This window comes from Pteropus alecto, unplaced genomic scaffold (genome assembly GCF_000325575.1).
Source record: "Pteropus alecto unplaced genomic scaffold, ASM32557v1 scaffold177, whole genome shotgun sequence".
Lineage (NCBI taxonomy): Eukaryota > Metazoa > Chordata > Mammalia > Chiroptera > Pteropodidae > Pteropus > Pteropus alecto.
In genome coordinates, this window is record NW_006442207.1 from 7,290,875 (window position 1) to 7,309,716 (window position 18,842).

The 18,842-nt window shown below is 37.2% G+C and overlaps 1 protein-coding gene across 6 annotated transcripts in view; it reads right to left on the minus strand.

The window, feature by feature from the left end:
• Positions 1–283: 283 nt before the first annotated feature.
• The window catches only part of ADD3 (adducin 3), a 112,686-nt gene continuing 94,127 nt past the window's right edge, over positions 284–18,842 (minus strand). For 5 of the 6 annotated variants that reach the window (XM_025039183.1, XM_006920870.3, XM_015596381.2 and 2 more), the window contains 13 exons: positions 18,430–18,568; positions 14,666–14,817; positions 13,619–13,699; positions 12,630–12,779; positions 12,000–12,143; positions 11,789–11,887; positions 10,496–10,678; positions 9,681–9,938; positions 8,302–8,421; positions 7,779–7,865; positions 4,913–5,036; positions 3,199–3,294; positions 284–2,560 (listed from right to left, as the gene is read on the minus strand). In XM_025039183.1, the coding sequence (XP_024894951.1) occupies positions 2,271–2,560; positions 3,199–3,294; positions 4,913–5,036; positions 7,779–7,865; positions 8,302–8,421; positions 9,681–9,938; positions 10,496–10,678; positions 11,789–11,887; positions 12,000–12,143; positions 12,630–12,779; positions 13,619–13,699; positions 14,666–14,817; positions 18,430–18,568 (1,923 nt within the window). In that variant the 3' untranslated portion in view covers positions 284–2,270. The remainder of the gene's footprint in view (positions 2,561–3,198; positions 3,295–4,912; positions 5,037–7,778; positions 7,866–8,301; positions 8,422–9,680; positions 9,939–10,495; positions 10,679–11,788; positions 11,888–11,999; positions 12,144–12,629; positions 12,780–13,618; positions 13,700–14,665; positions 14,818–18,429; positions 18,569–18,842) is intronic. The other variant, XM_015596384.2, reaches the window with a different exon arrangement.

The window sequence follows — 18,842 nt, forward strand, 5'->3', positions numbered from 1 at the left end:
TAAATCCTTCAAAGATCTTTCGATCTCAGAGATATAGTTAAGGTCACCACACTCTGTATTAAGACAAAAATTAGTTCACTTCGAGTATATTTCTTCCAATGTAAGCAGAAACAAGAACGGTTGTGTATAGTTAATTTTCAACTAATTTGAAAACAAATTGATCAGAACACTCCTTATTCAGAAGCATCGATCTTACTCAAAATCTCATTTCAGTATATAACTCAAGTCCTCAAAGTTAATTCAGGCTATGTAACCACCCTGAATTCAAAGCTCATGACACCTGTCTATTTAAAATACTGTTTATTTGTGATTTAACATTAATTAGCATTACATCTAAGAGCAATATCAGATAACATTTATACATTTTCCACAGGACACAGAAGTTCATTGGCTCATTCTTTATGCCAAAGCAAGTAAATAGAGGCATTAGCAAAAGGTGCAAATAGTTCACTGTTGTAGTTTAAAAAATATTTATGCACACTGCATTCATTTAAGATATATATATTTTTAAAAAGTTATGGAAAAGCATAGTTCACAGGTTACTGTTTCTACATACGTTGTAATACAACATAAATGATGTAGAACATAAAAAAAATCCTCAAATACAGAATTAAGCAACTGAAAGTTTTCACTAAGAGATTAAAACACTGATTCCAGTAGTTAGTGAGATCTAGAATGAAATTTCTGGCTCTGTTTCAGCTTTGCATCATCATACACGAACAGTCGAACAGAACCAGCCCGGATTGTGCCGTAATCAATGTAATGTTTTACATGCCAGCCCACCCTCCAGAAACACTTTGGATTATTTTTACCCACTATTTTGGATCATTGATTTTACATTGATTTGTGACATCACTTGGATGAAGGGGGAAAACAAAACTATATTCAGCCTAGGTTTAAGTTTGTATTTACATTAGAAAGAAAGTTAACTGAAAAGATAAGAAAATTTTGTAAAAATAAGAAGTGGTAGTTTTCTCACTGGGCGGGGTGGGGTGGAGTCGGGTAGGGGGGAGGATTAGAATTAACCGATTTCTTTCAGTGCTGCCTTCCAAAGATACATCAGGTAAAAGGATTTGACCCTTTTAAAACTGAAATATCAACCGAGAAATACAATGATTTTGGCAGAGAAGCAGAATTTTAGAAATCTGGGACATGTTTGGAGTAAATTACGCTTCAGACCCCATTGTGACTATGCATTATCGAACCAGAACTGTTTTCACGACTCCTCTTTTGTTCCCTTTGTTTCTCACTTTCTCATTCTTTTCGTTCAGTTACCATATGAGAGCTTCTTCATTTATTAGCAAAACTAAGAGAAAAATACGTTATAAGGTTCAAATATGAATCTAGTTATACCTTTAAATGCTCTAATCCCCTTTTGATACCAAGTCCCTGGATTCTTTAATTATATGTAAGCACACTTAGTACCAAGCAGCCTCAGACCTGCTCTGCTGTTAAACGGTAGGCTAATATGCTTATGACATTTTTATACTGAATGGTCTACAAACATCTCGACATACAAAAATTGTTTTTGCCAGAGCTAAACTAAATAACCCATGTTATGTGTACAAAATCCCCTCTGTTGAAAAATAAGGGGCTTTCTAAACTAATAAAAAAGGAAGTTTTCAAAAATTATAGTTTACTAAAATGACTTTTTTTTGGCGAACAAAGTTACTTCAGGTGAGGAAGTTTTATACTATGAATAAAATTCCAAATGAATCTTTTCTTATATATTTTCTTTAAAAAATTATGTGCCAGTGTATACTAATGCTATAGATTCTTATCTTAGAAGCTTTTAAAGCATTCTGTTAATGCCCATTGAAACAATGGGAACCAAAAAGGTACAGTCGATAATCAATGATAAAAAAATTATAATCTGATCACCATGTAAAACAGGTGTTGAGAAATAAAAATTCTCTCCCTTGTTCACTGGTAATTTCTTTCCAACAGATATTACAGAGAAGGCCTGAAGTAATTCAGACCGATATCTGTTTATGGTGAATTATAACACTTTATGAGGGCAGAGCTAATTAAAACTAGCAATTGTTTAAAAATTCAAATTCAAAGCCTTTTTTTGATATATAAAATGAGAGATGAATTTGAAAGTTCCTTCCATAATATGTTTTTCTTTTAGTAAAACCCCTTTCCAGTTCTGAAAGTCCAGTTTGCTACATACCCCCATCTGATCTAGCACTGCATATTAATGATCAACTTAAATGTGGTATTTAAATGTGCAATGTCACACTGTAATAATAATTAGAAAAATACTTTTTTTAGGCTTCGACTTTCTCCTTTTTTTTGTTCTTTTTCAGAAAAGAAGGGGTGCGGAATTTCTTCTTTTTCTTAGATGGTGATTTTGAAGGTGAGCCTTCAGGTGACAGGACTTCTTCAATTTTTTCTGGAGACTTAATGGTGATCTCGATGTTTTCTATGGTCGTGCTTGTAGTTAACCTGCTCACTTGCTTGGCAAGCTCATCTTCGACATCACGCACGTCATCCCTGCCGTTCACCACGACAGGCACTTCAATGCAGGTGAAGCTCTTGGAAAACAGCTCATGGTTTTCTACAAAAAGGGGAGGATTTTTTGGTCATTTTACATAAACATCTTTGCTTTATTTTACAAAATAAAGCAAAATTTTTTATTTCACAAAATGTTTTAGCAACATATTAAGGCATTACTTTAATTCCAATAAAGATAGATCATTATTTTAAAAGACTATAGACCTATGAGCATGAGGCTAATTTTTAAAAATAGTATAGAGGAGAAAGGAACAAAGTTGTTAGACCAAAGAATGAAGGCTAGGCAAGTCCAGTACGACGACTTGACCATTTCATTGCAAATCAAGGCAAAATAACTGAGGAAGACAACGTACATTTTTCTTTTAATTTGGGGTCATTTGGCAATCAAAATTGAAAAATATTTCATGCTTCTGAGGGGAAGACGTATGACAAACCAATTTTAATTTCACAAATTCTTAAGGACTATGGGTTACCAAAATCCAGATTAAGGTAAGTCAATATAAACATCAAACAAAAGTAGCATCCCACTTAATAAAAAATATAAAATATCTGGGAGCTCCAAGTAAAATCATGGTAAACTTACTGTAATCAGGTGTTCAATTTCCTTACATAAAAACAAATGAGAGATGAACAAGTTCTTAAATTAACTCAGTGAATGCTGTGGAAAATTACAATGAATACCTTCTAATTTTTCAGGGATATTTTGCGGTGACTGAGTTTGAGACTGAATTTGTGAAACAGATGAAGCGTCATCTGAGAGTAATTCCTGCTCAGCATCTGTTGGATAAGAGTTTAGTTAAAAGCCATGCGGAACAAAGAAGCACAAGACTTTAGGGAGGTTAGTGCATATATCAAATGCCTGCATAAACAGAGATGAGAAACTCTTGAGCTGAGCATGCTAATGGTTACCCCATATATCAATAATTATGCATTAGGAGGAGGTTAATGTGTTAAAATTTCTGGCTGCTAACAGCTATTTTGCATTACATGCTTACTAAGGAAGCATGGCTACTTGAAGCCCAGACAAATAATATCTATGCATTCAGCTGTTGTTAGAGTGTTAGAAAACTAAAATATATTAAGCAGCCAGATGAAAAGAATTATGAAGCTTCATCAATTAATGAGGCAGAATGCTTCGCTGAATTTCTAAACAATATCCAATTAGTGATTCCTGTCAGAGCATTAGTGAGCTAATTTGGAAGGTCATAATGAATGTGGAGGAAACTATAAAGTTATATATAAAAGGTGATGGTTCTAGAGTGCAATATTTGTTACCTGGCATCTTTAAGCTTTCAAAAAATAAGAGATTAAAGAGGGACATTTTACAAAATACAAGAACATAGGAAGTTTCCAACCTTATGTTAGAATAAACAAATTCAATAATAGCACTTAGAACATTTAGTATAATTACATTAATAAGTCAGAATGACTCCCTTTTGTGACAAAGATACTAATACACCGATGAACACTGTTCCCTGGATGATTTAAATATCATTAGTTCTTCCTACATGACACCTAATATGAACTAAAATTCTTTAACTATTGGTTTTGTTTTGCTTTGGGTAAAAATTTCAACTGTATGTGTGGATGCTCTAAAGCAGAGTTTCCTACCCTCTTTTGGGGGTCACAGCCTTCTTGTCCCCTATCCTGAATGCCCCTTTCCCCAAATGTATATCATACACAATTAAGCATATATGTTTGAGAGAGCTCATGGACTGTCTGAAGCTTATCTAAAGACCCAAGAGTGACAATTTGCTACAAAGAATCTCTTATTCTTGAGAAAAAGGAAGTCAGTATTCTAACTGGGGTTTTCCATTAACAATTCTAAAATATAATCCTTACTTTGAGTTCTGAAGTCAGAAAAATTCAACCTCACGAGTGCCCATGTGCTTAAGGAAAGTCTCATAAAAATTCTAGCAGTTTGCTTTATATTTTGATTTTGAAATTACAATACTGCCACTGTGAGACACCCAGAACAAGAGATTTTTGCAAAGTATTAAAGCCACATACTTGTGAATCTGTAATTATGTCAAAGTAAAAAGTTTTTAAAAAGCCACATACGCTGAAATGTTTAAATCTGTTAATGTATCTACATTTACTTTAGCTAGGAATTCTTGACTCATCTGGGGATTTCCCTTTACTTTAGAAGACTTTTTGGTACCAAACAGATTGCTCTCTCAGGAAAATGGTTTCACTACATGTTCACATACGTGCTTTGTGGTGGCTCTTCACAGTTCAGCCCCACCTCTACTCAGGACTGGGAGAGCTGACACAGAACGCTCGATTATGAACGGAACCTTTTAAAAAAAACACTGACTGCCTTCTATCATCCAACTCAAGGTGCTCCGCTGATAACAGTATGATCATCCTAGGCTTAACTGAAAAATGAACTAACCTTCCAGGCCTTGCTGTTTACGCTCGATTGTCTTCTTATACTCTTCGAGTTCTCCTTCTGTGAGATGACTGAAGGGATTGGGAGGAGCTGGTGGGCCAAGATCGTCATCTTCAAATTGCATGGTCTTGCAAAGAAAAACAGCAACTCGTTACCAAGAGCTTTACTTATGCATATATATATATATACACACATACACAACTTCACACACATATACACACATATATATATAACTGTATATATGATGTCTGTGACACCCCACCTTATAACAGTCATAAACAATGATAAAGCAACATGCTTTGTTTAAAATATGTGTATCAGATTAGTGCTTTTTATTTTTTTAACTAAGTTTATTGGGGAACATTGGTTAATACAGTTATATAATTTTCAGGTGTACATTATAATTTGACATCTGTAATATTCTATTGTGTGTTTACCACCCAAAGTCCAGTTAGATTAGTGCTTTTAGACTACTGATCCAATGGACTAAAACTGCAAGCAATGTTTCCTCAATTAGCCTGTATAGGTCAATTTTAACAACTCTTTGAAAAAAATAAAACTAAGCCAAGTTCTAATAAGCTTCACATAATTAAGAACTATCTTAAAACCCAAGAAAAAAGATAAAAAGAATTTAAGATAAAAAGTCTTTGTGGAAAAAAACATTAGAAAAATGACTGTAACAAAAGGACTTCTTTAAATTTGCTATGAAAATAAACTAAGTATTTGCTCTAGGAAAGGAATTAATGGGACTTTCAGTTAAACCCGAAGGCTTGAACCTATGCATTTTTTAAAAATCTTTCTCAAAACCCCACTAAAATGATAGTAAAGGAACAACAACAAAAATTGTTGGAGCTATGACATCTGCCTGCTTATACAAACAAGAATTGTATAAACTTCTCAGGATAAAAGAATGAGAGAGGGGACAACAGAGCATGAGAAACGTGAACACATTTCTGGAAGATGAAAGGCAGGTGAAAGAGCTGAGAAAGCCGAAGCCTCAGCCCTGCAAAGAAGGATCAAGCAAGAAGCATGCTCGTCTGCCCTGCAGGTCTGGTAAGGCTCAGAAACAAGAGGCATCAGGTACCACAGAAAGTGGTGGTAAAGAAAAGCTGAAAAGGAGAACAAGTTAAAAGTCTTAATAAGGAACAGAGATTCCTCAGGTGCCCTTTCCTATTCCACACAGCCAAGCATTTACCTCTCACCCATCTCTGCAGATGAGAGGCTAAGTCTTCAGAACACAAGCCACAGCTGAGGGCTCTCAGAATGGGGGTGGGAGACTGGAGAATTCTCCAGATACATTAAATGGCCTCAGGTTAAAAAACAAAACAAAACAAAAAAAAACTACAGATACTAACATTTGAGGACTCCCCCGAGAAACAACCTGATCCACATCCGATCACCCTACAATGACGCTCACCCATTCCCAAGCTTTGCACATACCCAGTGCTTCTGACTGGCTCTCAGTGCCTCATCCTTAAGAATAAACAGACTACCTTGATTTATCAGACACTTGAGGAAAGTTTCCAACATGGAAGCGAGAGACCAGAATAAACAAGAAAAAGAGAACTCAGAAGAAACAAAGAAAATAAAGGCAGCTGAAGAAAATTTGAATTTGATTCCTCAGAGCAATAAGATAAAATGTTGTATCTGCAAAAGGCCAGGATGTTATTTAAAAAAATCCCAGATTTCAATCTGCAGGAAGAACAAAGACTAAGAAGAAATCTACTACAAAGTACACCATCATAAAATTTCAGAACATCGGGGATGTAGAAAAGGTCTAAAAGAGAGGAAAAAAGCATCCTTTACAATAGTACATGAATCACAATACTCTCCTAATTCTGAACAATAAACAGAGTCAGGGAATAACACAGTGATAATTTTCATATTTTGGGGGAAAATTATCCTAAATTAAAATTCTATATCCATGATATGCACATATGAAGTTAGAATAGAGAATTTCAGACAGTTACCTCTTATTAGAGGATGCACTCAAAGATAATAAAACTATTATTAGAGGATGCACTCAAAGATAAAGGAGGAAATCAAGAAAGTGAAAGGCACACAATGCAGGAAACAGAATACTACACAGGTGGGATGCAAAGGAATTCTCAGGATGAGCCTGTGCAGCTGGCCTGAAGAGCCACCAGTCCAGATCTGGATCAAATGACAGGAGGCTAAAACTGAGAGATTACCTGTTACCTTTGACTCTATGGAAAATAATATTAAGAGAGACTCTGTAATCCTGTCAAAAAGTTTGGGAAGAACTAAGCCAATGTACTCAAAATACTAAGCCAATGAACAAAAGAAGGTAATTAGTATCTCCAGGGGGGAGGAACATTGTATAGGAAAGGAGGTGTAATCACAGGATACTACCTGGATCAGCACTAAATGTTTAACAATATAAACATCAAAGGCTGATAACAAAAAATTGTGATATAATTTTACTGGGAGAATGAAAAAGGGAAGCATCTTCCATGAAAGAAGTCACTATTATCCTTCATTAGTTCTAAGATGTATATGTCCCCCACATTTTCTCATCTCTGAAATGGGATTCATCTTATAACTGATAACTTCCTACAATTATAACTGTCAGGGTTGTTTCTCTTTTAGTGATGCATAAAATAATGGTACTTAATACAGTTGACGACGTAATTCGATGACATACAATTGAGGTCTAAAATGGACAAATAAAGGAAAAGCAGAAGAAAGACTCCCTTTAGAAACATGAAGGTGAAACTGTAAGTCCTGTGGATCATCTGGCTTTTTAACTTGTGCTTATATTAACTTTAGTAAAAATATTCATATTTAAAAAACAAAGAAATTAATGTGGTAGATGAAAAACAAAAGTCATATTGCTTCATGGACTTACAGAAGGAGGCTTATCCACAACGATTCCAGCAAGCAACTGAGACTGTGGTCCCGCTGTTTTCAAGTCGTATCTGTTTTGTTCTCGGATCTGAATTGAAAAACAATAATGAGTTCTTGGGGGCAACTGTACAGATAAACTTTACTATTTGACCACCTCAGAGGAAAGGTCTCTTTAACTCCCACCTCCATCAAGCCCTCCTTGCCATCCGAACTCCCATTAATCTCTTCCACTCTTCCTGACAGGTGATGTCCTGTGTCTTGCATTATTAGAGAACTACACTTTTCACTAATACTACAGCTCTTAACGCAAAATGAGTTAATACTTTTTTCCCATATAGCCTGCCCACCAGTGACTAGCACAGAACTGGAGGTATTCAATACAAGCTAAAATTATACTGAATTAAATTTCGAATTCTTCTGTATTCAAACCACTAAGTTTCATATTAATCAGATCCAATTACTAGTGATTTAAACATAAAACAGCATAAAAAAGCCTCCCCTGGCCACAGAAGACCTCGTCTTACCTTATTTCTTTTTTCTAGTACCTCATTAGGGTTTGTGTTTAAAGGAACAAACTGATTTGGATCTTCAATCTTGATAGGTGTTCCACTGCTAACTTTAGAAGAGTCCTCTGCTTTCATCCACTAAAGAACCAAAAATTTTCTAGAATGAAGCTTTGTGTTAAGGAAGTATGGTAGGTTCTTAATAACTATTTATTGACTCAAAAAGGAGGTGCATACACTGCCAATATTTTAAAGAATTTCAGTATTTATTGGTCAATTAATGTATATCTCATTTTAGAAAAGGGCTCGCAATAAGCATTCACTTAAAAATATTGTTAATATTCAAATGAATGCTCAGTTATGCTGCTATTTAACGTTTCTCCTTTTGGCATTTTAAATACGATGCTGAAAATATTTCAAGCATAGACACAGAGCCTGATCTCACACGAACCCCCATTCAGAGTTGTTACCCGCATTGAATGTTCAGCTGATGATGCCTAAGAAGGACTCAAGGACTCTCTTAAGATTTAGTTTTCCAGACGTAATTTTTTATTTTTGGCTGACAGAAAATGTCAAGCCCCTGACCAGCATTTTACAAAGGGAATAATATAGTAGTAGTCTACAGTATAACAGAACCATAGGGATGGAAAAGCCTTAGAGAATTCTTCTTATTTACCCCCATTATATCCCTTAAAGAAGGCTAATATTCATCTAGACTAGTGATAGCTGACCATCAGTCTCTGTCAATAAAATTAATTCTAGAAAACTTAAAAGTTTAGTTATACTCTTTTACTAGAAGATAAGAAATCTTACAGGCTAGGGATAAAATGCTTGATGCATAGACATTTCCATATTAAATGTTACTGATTTACATGATAGGATGAACTAAATTTGAGTATCTAGGGAATATTTGGTTATAAGCACTCCAAAACTAAACCAAATCTAAAGCAAAATGCTGCAAAAGATAAAATAACCCATTTCTCTATAAAATCTTGCATAAGGGTAGCTATGTGCGGTATTCCTGAAACTTTGGCACCATTAGGTGTTGATAACTTTTATAGTTCTGATTTACTGTAACAATATAAACCACAAAGTGGTATCACGGTATCACGCAGTGGGTGAGTACTGGGCTCCAGACTTTACCATCACAGTGATTAGTTAACCCTTTTGAACCTCGGTTTTCTCACCTATAAAAACAGGAGAGAAAAACAGCATCCTCTCCACATTAGCATTAAATGCGATAATTCATGTATGGCATTTAGAACAAAATGCCTTGCTCAAAGTTAATCCAATAATGACAATGATTGTACTTTCCCAATATTTTTGACATAGAATGTTCAATTCGTGAGTAACTAGGCAAACTATTTAGAAAAGGCAAACCACGTAAAATAGTGGCATACTGTGATTTTGGTCCTGGGACTGGTTTCTCCATTCCGAGACTCCTCAGGCACATTCACTTTCATGTAGGTATTTGGTGAGTTCAGCCATCTTGTTTTCTCACGCTGTTGTCTCTGTGCCATGTATTTGAGAGGAGAGAGTGGCACTGTATCATCTTCAAAGGAAAAAGCAGTCACAGTTGCTGGGATTTCCACATCACTCTTGTGCCTAGGCTTTTCTCGAATGAGAGGATGCCTGTAAGCATAGCCTGTTCTATACCCCTAAGGGAAGGAAAAACCACATTTGAAGCAATAAAACCTGTGCCAAACACAGCATCTGGATTCTAATTCTCTAAACGAATGATTCAGAAAGACCCCTCTGTTGCAAAACAAAGGGGAAAACATCCTTCCAAACCCCACATTACACTAGAGTTGAAGTCAAGCAACTTTCAAGATCTGATTCCAGCTGACAATGCGATTTCCACTCACAATTATTCCTGACAAAGGTAATTTCAAAATTGCCCACTAGAAGCATTTTCCTAGCTATAAACCAGTTTTCTGGAGGCCAAATCACAGTGCTCATTTACGTCTTTGTTCTTGGTTCTGAAGGCAATCTGCCTTTGACCCTTAGAGGAAGAGGGTAAAATCTAAGATAAGATGACATTTGCATGTTTCACTGATTCTTAAAAATGTGGCAAGATTACACTTGAATGCCTTCCTAGGGTCAAACTCAGCTGCTGGAGGAGCAAGGAGCATGTTCCAAACCAAAGGGAGATGGGAACATCTGCTCTTGAATCCAAAGACATGAAATTCAAGTTTATGTTCAATTTTTCACCTACCAAATTGTCCAGAGTCCTCATCAGCCCTTCAAACTCAATCTCGCCAATCTTCCATTTCTGATGGGAACCTACATTCACTCCTCCTCCTCCTCCTGCTGCAATAGTGTTAGTGACAGGTTTATACTTCTGAAGATCCAGTACAAGCAGATTGTCTACTCCGCCTGCCCCTGCTAATGCCTGCACCTGTAATCAGGGGCAAAATATACAGAGGCACAAGACTGTAAAGACTATAAGGAGTATTTTACCTTTAAAAAGGCACGGTTTCGATTCAACAACTATCTAATACTTGTTTAGGCTACTAACAACAAAAAACAAGGCAACAAACACACTTGGGAAAGTAGGCAGCTGAAGTATCTTTTCCATCTCTCTGAATGAAAAAGACACCTGCCAGGGCTCTGATCCTCCCCAATGGAAAACATAACCTTTTTACATATTTCAAGAAACTGAATTCTCTTGCCAAATTTTAAAGTTCTTTTTTTTGCAGTTTCCCCATAGCTATCCAGTTAATACTTTGCTGAAAGTGTTAATTTTAAAGAAATATTGACATTATACTGTGAATTTAAGGATATTTATGCAGAAGTTAGCTCATTATCTTAATTTAATTAAGCCTTTCATTGCCTCATTTGAGAAGGAGGGACCATTAAAGAAAAAAAAAAAATTGGTTGTTAAGACAAGGAAAAGTTGGCAGAAAGTCCTCCCTCGCCTTTTTTGTGACTTTTTCAATAAATGAAGATTATCACCATTTGTTCAAGAGAACCTGCTTGATTTTCTTGAAGAGGGAAAGTAAGGCCATTAAATACATTCAGTTTCCTGACGAAAAACTGGCTAATAAATATTCAACTGACTATAATAACGAGGCTAAGGCTGTGGAAACATTGGAAACTACACGAGTTCATAAAACCTCTGTCTCTGCTCACGTTTTTTTATAAAAGTGGCCATAATACATCCGATCACTGATGACTTGTGGCTGCCTTTGTGTCTCGACTGGCATCACACTATCAGAGGGTGAAAATAGAGAAATGTGCAATTATACTATCTTAAAAAATGAGATTATGGGAAAAATGATGTTATGAGGCACTAAGATTTGTGTGTTTCTATACATAAATTTTAGTTTTCTTTCCTTCTATTTTAAATTCAAGAGATAATTGAGTAAAGCAGAACTTCTCTTAAAAAACAAAACAAAACAAAAGCCACAACCAATAAGACTTTGGAAATAAGTAAACACAAAACCCAACTCAACAAGCAAATTAATAAAGCAAAAAAATAAAGGGGTGTGTGAGTAATTTTTCCTACCTGAATCTGACAGGCCATGTGCACATTAAAAATATAATGAAAAGCCTCTTCGACTGTTTCTCCAAGTGCAACCACACCGTGATTTCTGAGCACCAGCACCTAAAATAGAATCCCAGAGCAGTTACTTTAAATGACTGGCATAGCTCACACTGCTTTCACCAACAGCAACAGCAGCAAAAATAGCTCTTTAGATAGGAGCTCTACTACATACCTTACAACTTGGCCCCAGAATTTTCTGCAGTTGGATTCTCTCCTCCTGTTCATCGAGTGACCCTTGATAGTCGTAATAGGCAACATCTCCCAGGATCAGGGACTCTTGAGAAATTGGAAGGATCCCACACTTCATGGAGGATACCTACATGGTTGGGTCCATGACAAGGTAACATATTCAGTTATTAACCACACTTTCACAGGAACCCGATTTCTTTAGCCAGCTCAGGAAGCACTGGCCTAGTCACTGTATTTGCCATTCCAGCCTACCTCCCACTGTAGTTCTTTGCTTGTTCCAGGAAAAAAAGAAAAGGATGTAGGGGATATGACTCAATTTAAATGCTGTCCCAAATATTATGCAAGAAGCTTTGCTCCAAAGAACTCAATGACCCAATTATTAAACTGATTAGTTCAAAAATGGGAATGCTATCTTGCCATTTGTTTCCTAGAATGGTAGCATTTGGCTCAAAGGGCCTTTTGCTTTCTGGTTATGTGGAAGATTATAATTTTGAATATGATTTTAAATGGCAGGGTCTGAAAGAATGCAGATAGTAGAGTATCATGTACGGAAAGCCATGAAAATAATATACTTCCCAGAGTCATTGTTGGTTTTGGCCCTACAGTCACTTACAGCTGCTGTTGCAAGGCTGTGGATGTGTATCACACACTTAACATCGGGACGTGTTGAATAGATTGCAGCATGGGGACTGAATCCTGTATGGTCAACTTTCAAATTAGTACTTCCCTGATCAACCACTTCTCCTATTATATTGACTTTTACCTGGAAAAATCAGAAAGACACATTGAATTGGTACACATGTATCAAAGTTTACCTGTGTTCTACAAGTTAAACCAGGGTGGTGGCAAACTTTTATGTCAAAAGCCAGATAGTAAATACCTTAGACATTGTGGGCCTCTGTTGCAACTACTCAACTCTGCTGCTATAGTACAAAAAGTGGTCATAAACAACTATAAAAGAATGGGTATGGCCTTCTTCCCATAAAAGTTTATTTACAAAAACAGGTAGTCTGCAACGAAACTCACTAGGAAGAAGCAGTTTCTGAATAACTTAAAACTCTTCACTAAAGGTCTGGACAAGTCTGGCATTTACCGAACTGGCTGGAAAATTTCCATGTGATGACACTTCAGCTCCCAGAACCAATGTAGTTCCTGCTGTTCTAGGACCAATGACAGTGGCTAGGGGTACAATCATGGAAAGTAAAACACTAGAAGGTCAGACCCTATGCTCATACCATCTGAGCTTTGTTTAAATCTATCTATAAAACACATATTAACTCTGTTTGTGAATCTTTTAAAAAAAAAAAAAATTCCAGAGTGTACGGGGTAGGAAAATATTCAAAAGATTCCCTTCAAAACATGGATAGGTTCACTGATAAGACCAACTCATTATTGTCTCTTCAACTATCCTGTTTTTCTTGAACCCTAAAGCTTATGAATCCACATAACTTTCCAAACTCTTCCCTGTTCACAGATTTAAATGTTTTGTTTTTTTTTAATTTTTATCCGTATCATTTATTGTTCCATCCTATACTAAAAGCTAAAACTTTCAGAAAAGCACAAGGACACACAGAACAAGTAACATAGGAATGAAAATTATACCAAATTGGAGGCTGTGGCTTCAGAAAATGACAGGCCTCTGGGAATTATTATAATGTGGTCTTGCTCCTTACTTATTCTTACCTGGGAGAAAGAGAAAAAAAAAAAAAAGACAATAGGAAATTACTATGAGGTGTTCATATTTTGCAGTGTAAACATGACTAGGAATATATTTACGACAAGTAATTGTGAGAGATCTAAGGGGAAAAAAGCAGAAATTAAAGGTGTGCAGGTTTCGTGTTGCTTTCATGAAACTTTCCTTGCAAGATTTTCTCCCCTCAACCCTCAAGTGCTTGCTAAAAAACTGTGACATGAATTTCTCATTTACTGGATTTAACTAAAGCATTATTTTGGGGGTTCTAAGGTTGCTTAGAGTCAGCTACATTCATGCGAAACAAATGCTATATTATTCAACCGAATGTGGTAATGACTATAATCCTGATTTATATCATGGAAATTAAGGGAAAATGAGCAAAGGAAAGAGAATAGTCTCTTCCTAGGAAGGAATTAAGGTGGAGATGGAAGGCGAAACAGAAATGGCCGGGAGAAAGGGAATTTATTGGAAGACTGAACTTTCTGTCTGTGCTATTTTCATCACATGGTATTTTCATAATTTTTTGATTCCAAACATTGTATTGCTTCCAAGTCTGGCAACATGAAAACAAGATGGGAAAAGTACACACACACAAAAAATAAATACCAGGGAGGAAACTTCCCTGACCCCTTTATTTTCCCTGCCCCAAAGGCTTTTTTTAATGTCGCCGATGCTCAGATACAATTAACAAGGAGAGAGACAATAACTTCCTGGATAGATTCTACAGCTGCTCTGAATTAAAGGAGCAACACAGATAGCAAATGGAGAAGAAAGCTGGGATAACTGCAGCCTCTCTCTTGGAAGTAGGGTTTAAATCAGGATTAGGTTGTGATCCGGCATGCGAGCTTTAGAGAATAGTCTAAAAACTGGACTTCTGAGTAAAGGTGGGAAGAGTATAGTTGCCTTCTAGTTATTTATTTATTTTTTTTAAAGGAATATAAAGCCAAAGAACTCACTGAGATATATGTATTTGCCAGGTGTGTCCATCCAAATAAGTCCGCAATTCTGTATAGGCTGGCAAGTTTACAGCGAGTAAGTTTTTCTCCCTTCACATATGAAGATGTTTCTGCCCCAGGAAGGTCATTGATAGGTGTGACCATGCCGAGACCTAAAAGAGGAAAAATTGTGGGAAGAGATTCAGGTCAAGTAATCCCTTACCTGGAAACTGCCAGGAGGTAGCTTGAGTCTGGGAGTGTCCAGCCTTGTAAATAATGATCTGAAACTTATGGGCCCACACAATGTTTCATTAGCTTATCTTCTTTCAGAGAAATACAGTGAGAGTAAAAAAATAGGCATCAGCGATCTTTGCTGTTTCATCCAGTGCTTGTTAGGGAGTGAACTGATAGGGAGTTAGGCTCACGACACTGGGAAAATGGTCACACGATTCCATCGGTGAAAGTGTTATTAATACTGAGGTTCCTGCTAATTTTATGATGAAAAGATCTCAAAAGTAGTCTGGCTTCTGCCCTCCCCAAACAACAAAAACCAATTTTGGTCTCTAATGGCTCAACTGCTAAGTTCTACTTTGACCAAATTCAACTTCTGCCCAGTCTTCATTCTCTCTGACACCACTTACCACCTCTTTCCCGGAATTCTTCTCCATGCCTGTATTTACTGTCCTGGATCTCTTGTTCCCTTTCACCTGCTTCTTCTTCCTCCTTCAACAAGTTCCCTTCCCCTACTTTCTCCCAAACTGTGGCTCTTTCCCAAATCTCAGTCTTCCATTATGTTCTTTTTGCATTTTACATTTTCCCATGAAAACACTATATATTTGCCTTTCTGCCCCATTTTTAGTCTTCTGTTTCTAACTGCTTGCAACTTAATATAAAAATTAAAAGGATCTAAAAGTGATTCTATTTCTTCTGATTTTTCCTATCTTCTCTATTCTCCTTACTCTTCTAATATTGACGGCATTGCAAGCCCTGCAGACGCAAACACTAAGTAACCTTTCCCTCCTACGCTTCCCTGTGCCATGTGTAACTGATCACCGCGTTCCATCACTCTCTTTCACAAGGCCCCTCATTTCCAAACTCAAGGTCTTACCTCACATGTAAACCTTGCAATAGCCTTCTCATTTTTGTCCTTGACTGTAGTCCCTCTCTCTGTGAATTCATGCTGCATAAAGCCATCAGACTGAGTTTCCTAAAGCACCATCTTTAACCTCACTATTGTTCTGCTCAAAATTTTGCAGAAGCCCCCAACTTGAAGGCCTACAGAGGCCAGGAAATTCGTGCAAATGCGTAAACCGAGCATGATGCAGCCTGCAGGCTACTGGAGAGCACACACCTGGTTTGAACTGACAGCTACAACTCAGCAGTCAGCTGTTACCGTGTGACAATCTGAGTCCAGGGCTCTCAGAACATTTAAAGAGAAGTCCCAAGTCAGCACTCTAATGTGAGATCTTCTAATTCTAAGATGTTGTGAACTAATTCAAAGAAATCGTTTCAATACATAAGCCACACAAAATAGTATAATTTCTGACAAAATTTCAAAGTCAGCCATTAACCTTTCCCCTACACTCACTGTCCTTCCAACTTTAACTCCCACTTTTCACAGCACAACACACATATTCCAGCCCAACTGGTTGACTTCTACTCCCTGACCTCTTTCCTGGGAAACCTGGGACCTCTTTCCTGGGAAACCCAGGACAGCGCTTTCCTGCTGCCACGCCTCTGTGCATCCCAGCCAGCACCCCCAAGCTCCCTTTCCTGCCTTAGTATCTAGAACATTCACAGGATGGCTCCTCTTTTTACTTGCCTTCCCTGACTACTCTTCCTCTTCCAACTTCTGAATTCTCTTTTCAGACTCATCCCTGCCTATACCCTCTTGTATGATTATTTAATTGACTCTACGCTTTGAGTAATACTCCATGTGCACTGCCCCAGCCTCTCTGCAGCTCCGGGACTCCATTTCCCACTGTCGCAATGTCTTGGCAACTCTCCCCTGGCACCTTTGGCATGCTTCCCTTCCCCAAGCCAAACTAGATCTCCAACTTTGGACATTCCTATTTTTGTCTAACAATACCGTGAAATCTCCCAGTTAATTCTTTCTACATCTCCTCTTGCTTAAGATGGCTTTCCAAAGTTAGAATAAAACCCAAGCTTCCAGCTCTGGCTGTGAAGCCCCAGGTAATTTAGCTTCTGCCTATGTTTCTGACTTCAGTTTGTTTTACTTGTCCCCTCAAAAACCACACTCCAGAGCATCTTTATTTTTGTTCCTTGAAGAGGCTGCCAAACTCATTCTCACCTATTCCCACCTGACACTTGTACTTGTTCCTTCCACCTAGAATGCTTTCTCTTAATACAGATTGCTCCTTATTGCAATTCAGATTTCAGTTTAAACGTCACCTCCTCAGAGAGATTCTCTCTGGTCACCCAGTCTGAAGTAGTCACCTAGTTACTCCTATCAAATTGCCATATATTAATTCTCTGCATAGCACGTCCTATTTATTATCTGACCATTTTTCTTTATTTACTGTCTGTTTTCTGTTTCCACAAGAATCTTGTCTGTCTTGTTTATCACTGTATCCACCATCCCTAACGGTGCTTGACGCATAATAGACTCAGTATTACAGAAACAGCAAACCAAATTACTCGACCTCAGAATTTTTCTGTTTCTTCTGAAGAGTGAATGATTTTGGAAGTCCTCGTTCTCCCACGATCCCCGCCCCCACCCCTACCTCGCTAAACCCGTCGCTAAGTCTTCTCTGCTCTTCCCTGGCGATGCCTTTCTCATCGCTCTTCCTTTTTGTCCTCACAACCATTTCTTTAGTTCAAGCACTTACACCTCAAATTGGGACTCTTTCAAAGATTCTTTAACCAGTATGTGTGTGCCAACATACTCGTCCACTTAGAGTTCTACAAACATACCCTCGCCTGGCATGTTCCTACCATCATGTCTCTTTTTATGCCATTTTTCTATTTGGAAAGTATCTGAAGTCGTTGAACTTCTACTTATACACCTTTAACCAAGAAATAAAAAAAGGAACGAAGAAACAAAGGAAGAGAAGGATAATTTAAAAAAAAAAAGAGGAAAAGAAAATCGCTTGACTCTGATGTGAAGCCGTCTTCGACAGTCCCCGCCGGCACTCTGTGTACCTGCCCTGGCACCGCAGTGAGTTCGGTGCACGTCTCACTGAGAGGCAAAGTGCTTGAACTCAACCTCTTATCATTCTTGGTACCTTACAGTATGAAGCTCAGCAAAGTGGAGCTCTCGTGAAGAGACGTTAATAAATACAATGTCTTAACCCCTCTTTAACACCAAGTTCTAACTACTCCATTCTTTGAACCTGGTTAGTTCGAGATTCTCTTCTTCCCTGAAGTTTTCTCAGTTCACTTTAGCCAATAATCAATTCCAACTCTGAATTCATGGCATGACTTGAACAGGGTCATTAGGCAATTTCTTATGAATTACTTTGTAATTTTTCCTCTATAGTTAACTTGCAGTTTTAATCTTTTGTGCATTCGTGGTATGTCTCTTCAACTAAAATATACATTTATCTGTAGCAGAGACCACATTTAATAAGTATTTTGTCATCCTCACAAAGTCCAATAAATGCCTAGTTGATATAAAAAAGTAAGAGATTCTTAATACTATGTTACTTAAGTGTTAGATGTTTAAACTTAAGGACTGAACCAAAACAGAATATGTTGCTAAAAATGTACAGTGTTCAAAGTAAAGATAAAATTATAATTGTTTAAACTTTCCAAAACTGACATACTGAGGGGAGGTGAAGTAAAGCCCGAAAAAGAACTGGCCATGATGTAATCTGCAATCTGCTGTAATGCTAGCAATCCAGTTGGGTTGTAACCTTTCTTCAGCTGTTCTTGAATAAGGCACTCCAGGTCTTCCCGGAAGGCCTGCAATACAAAAAAACAACCACTGAGCATATGCATCTCACATGGAGCAGAAGCACCCAAATATAACTCCCTCTGAGAATATCAAGCTTTCCTATCTTTTGAATAGGTTTCATCTATAGTATTTTAAAACAAATATAAAACACAAAGTAATAATATTAAAACACTAGAAGAAACAAGAAACTTGCTTTCAGGGCTGAAAAAAATCATTAGGCATTCTTACTCTCAAAGAAAATTAGTTATTATAACATCGACAGTGGACAGGTATAGGTAGAGT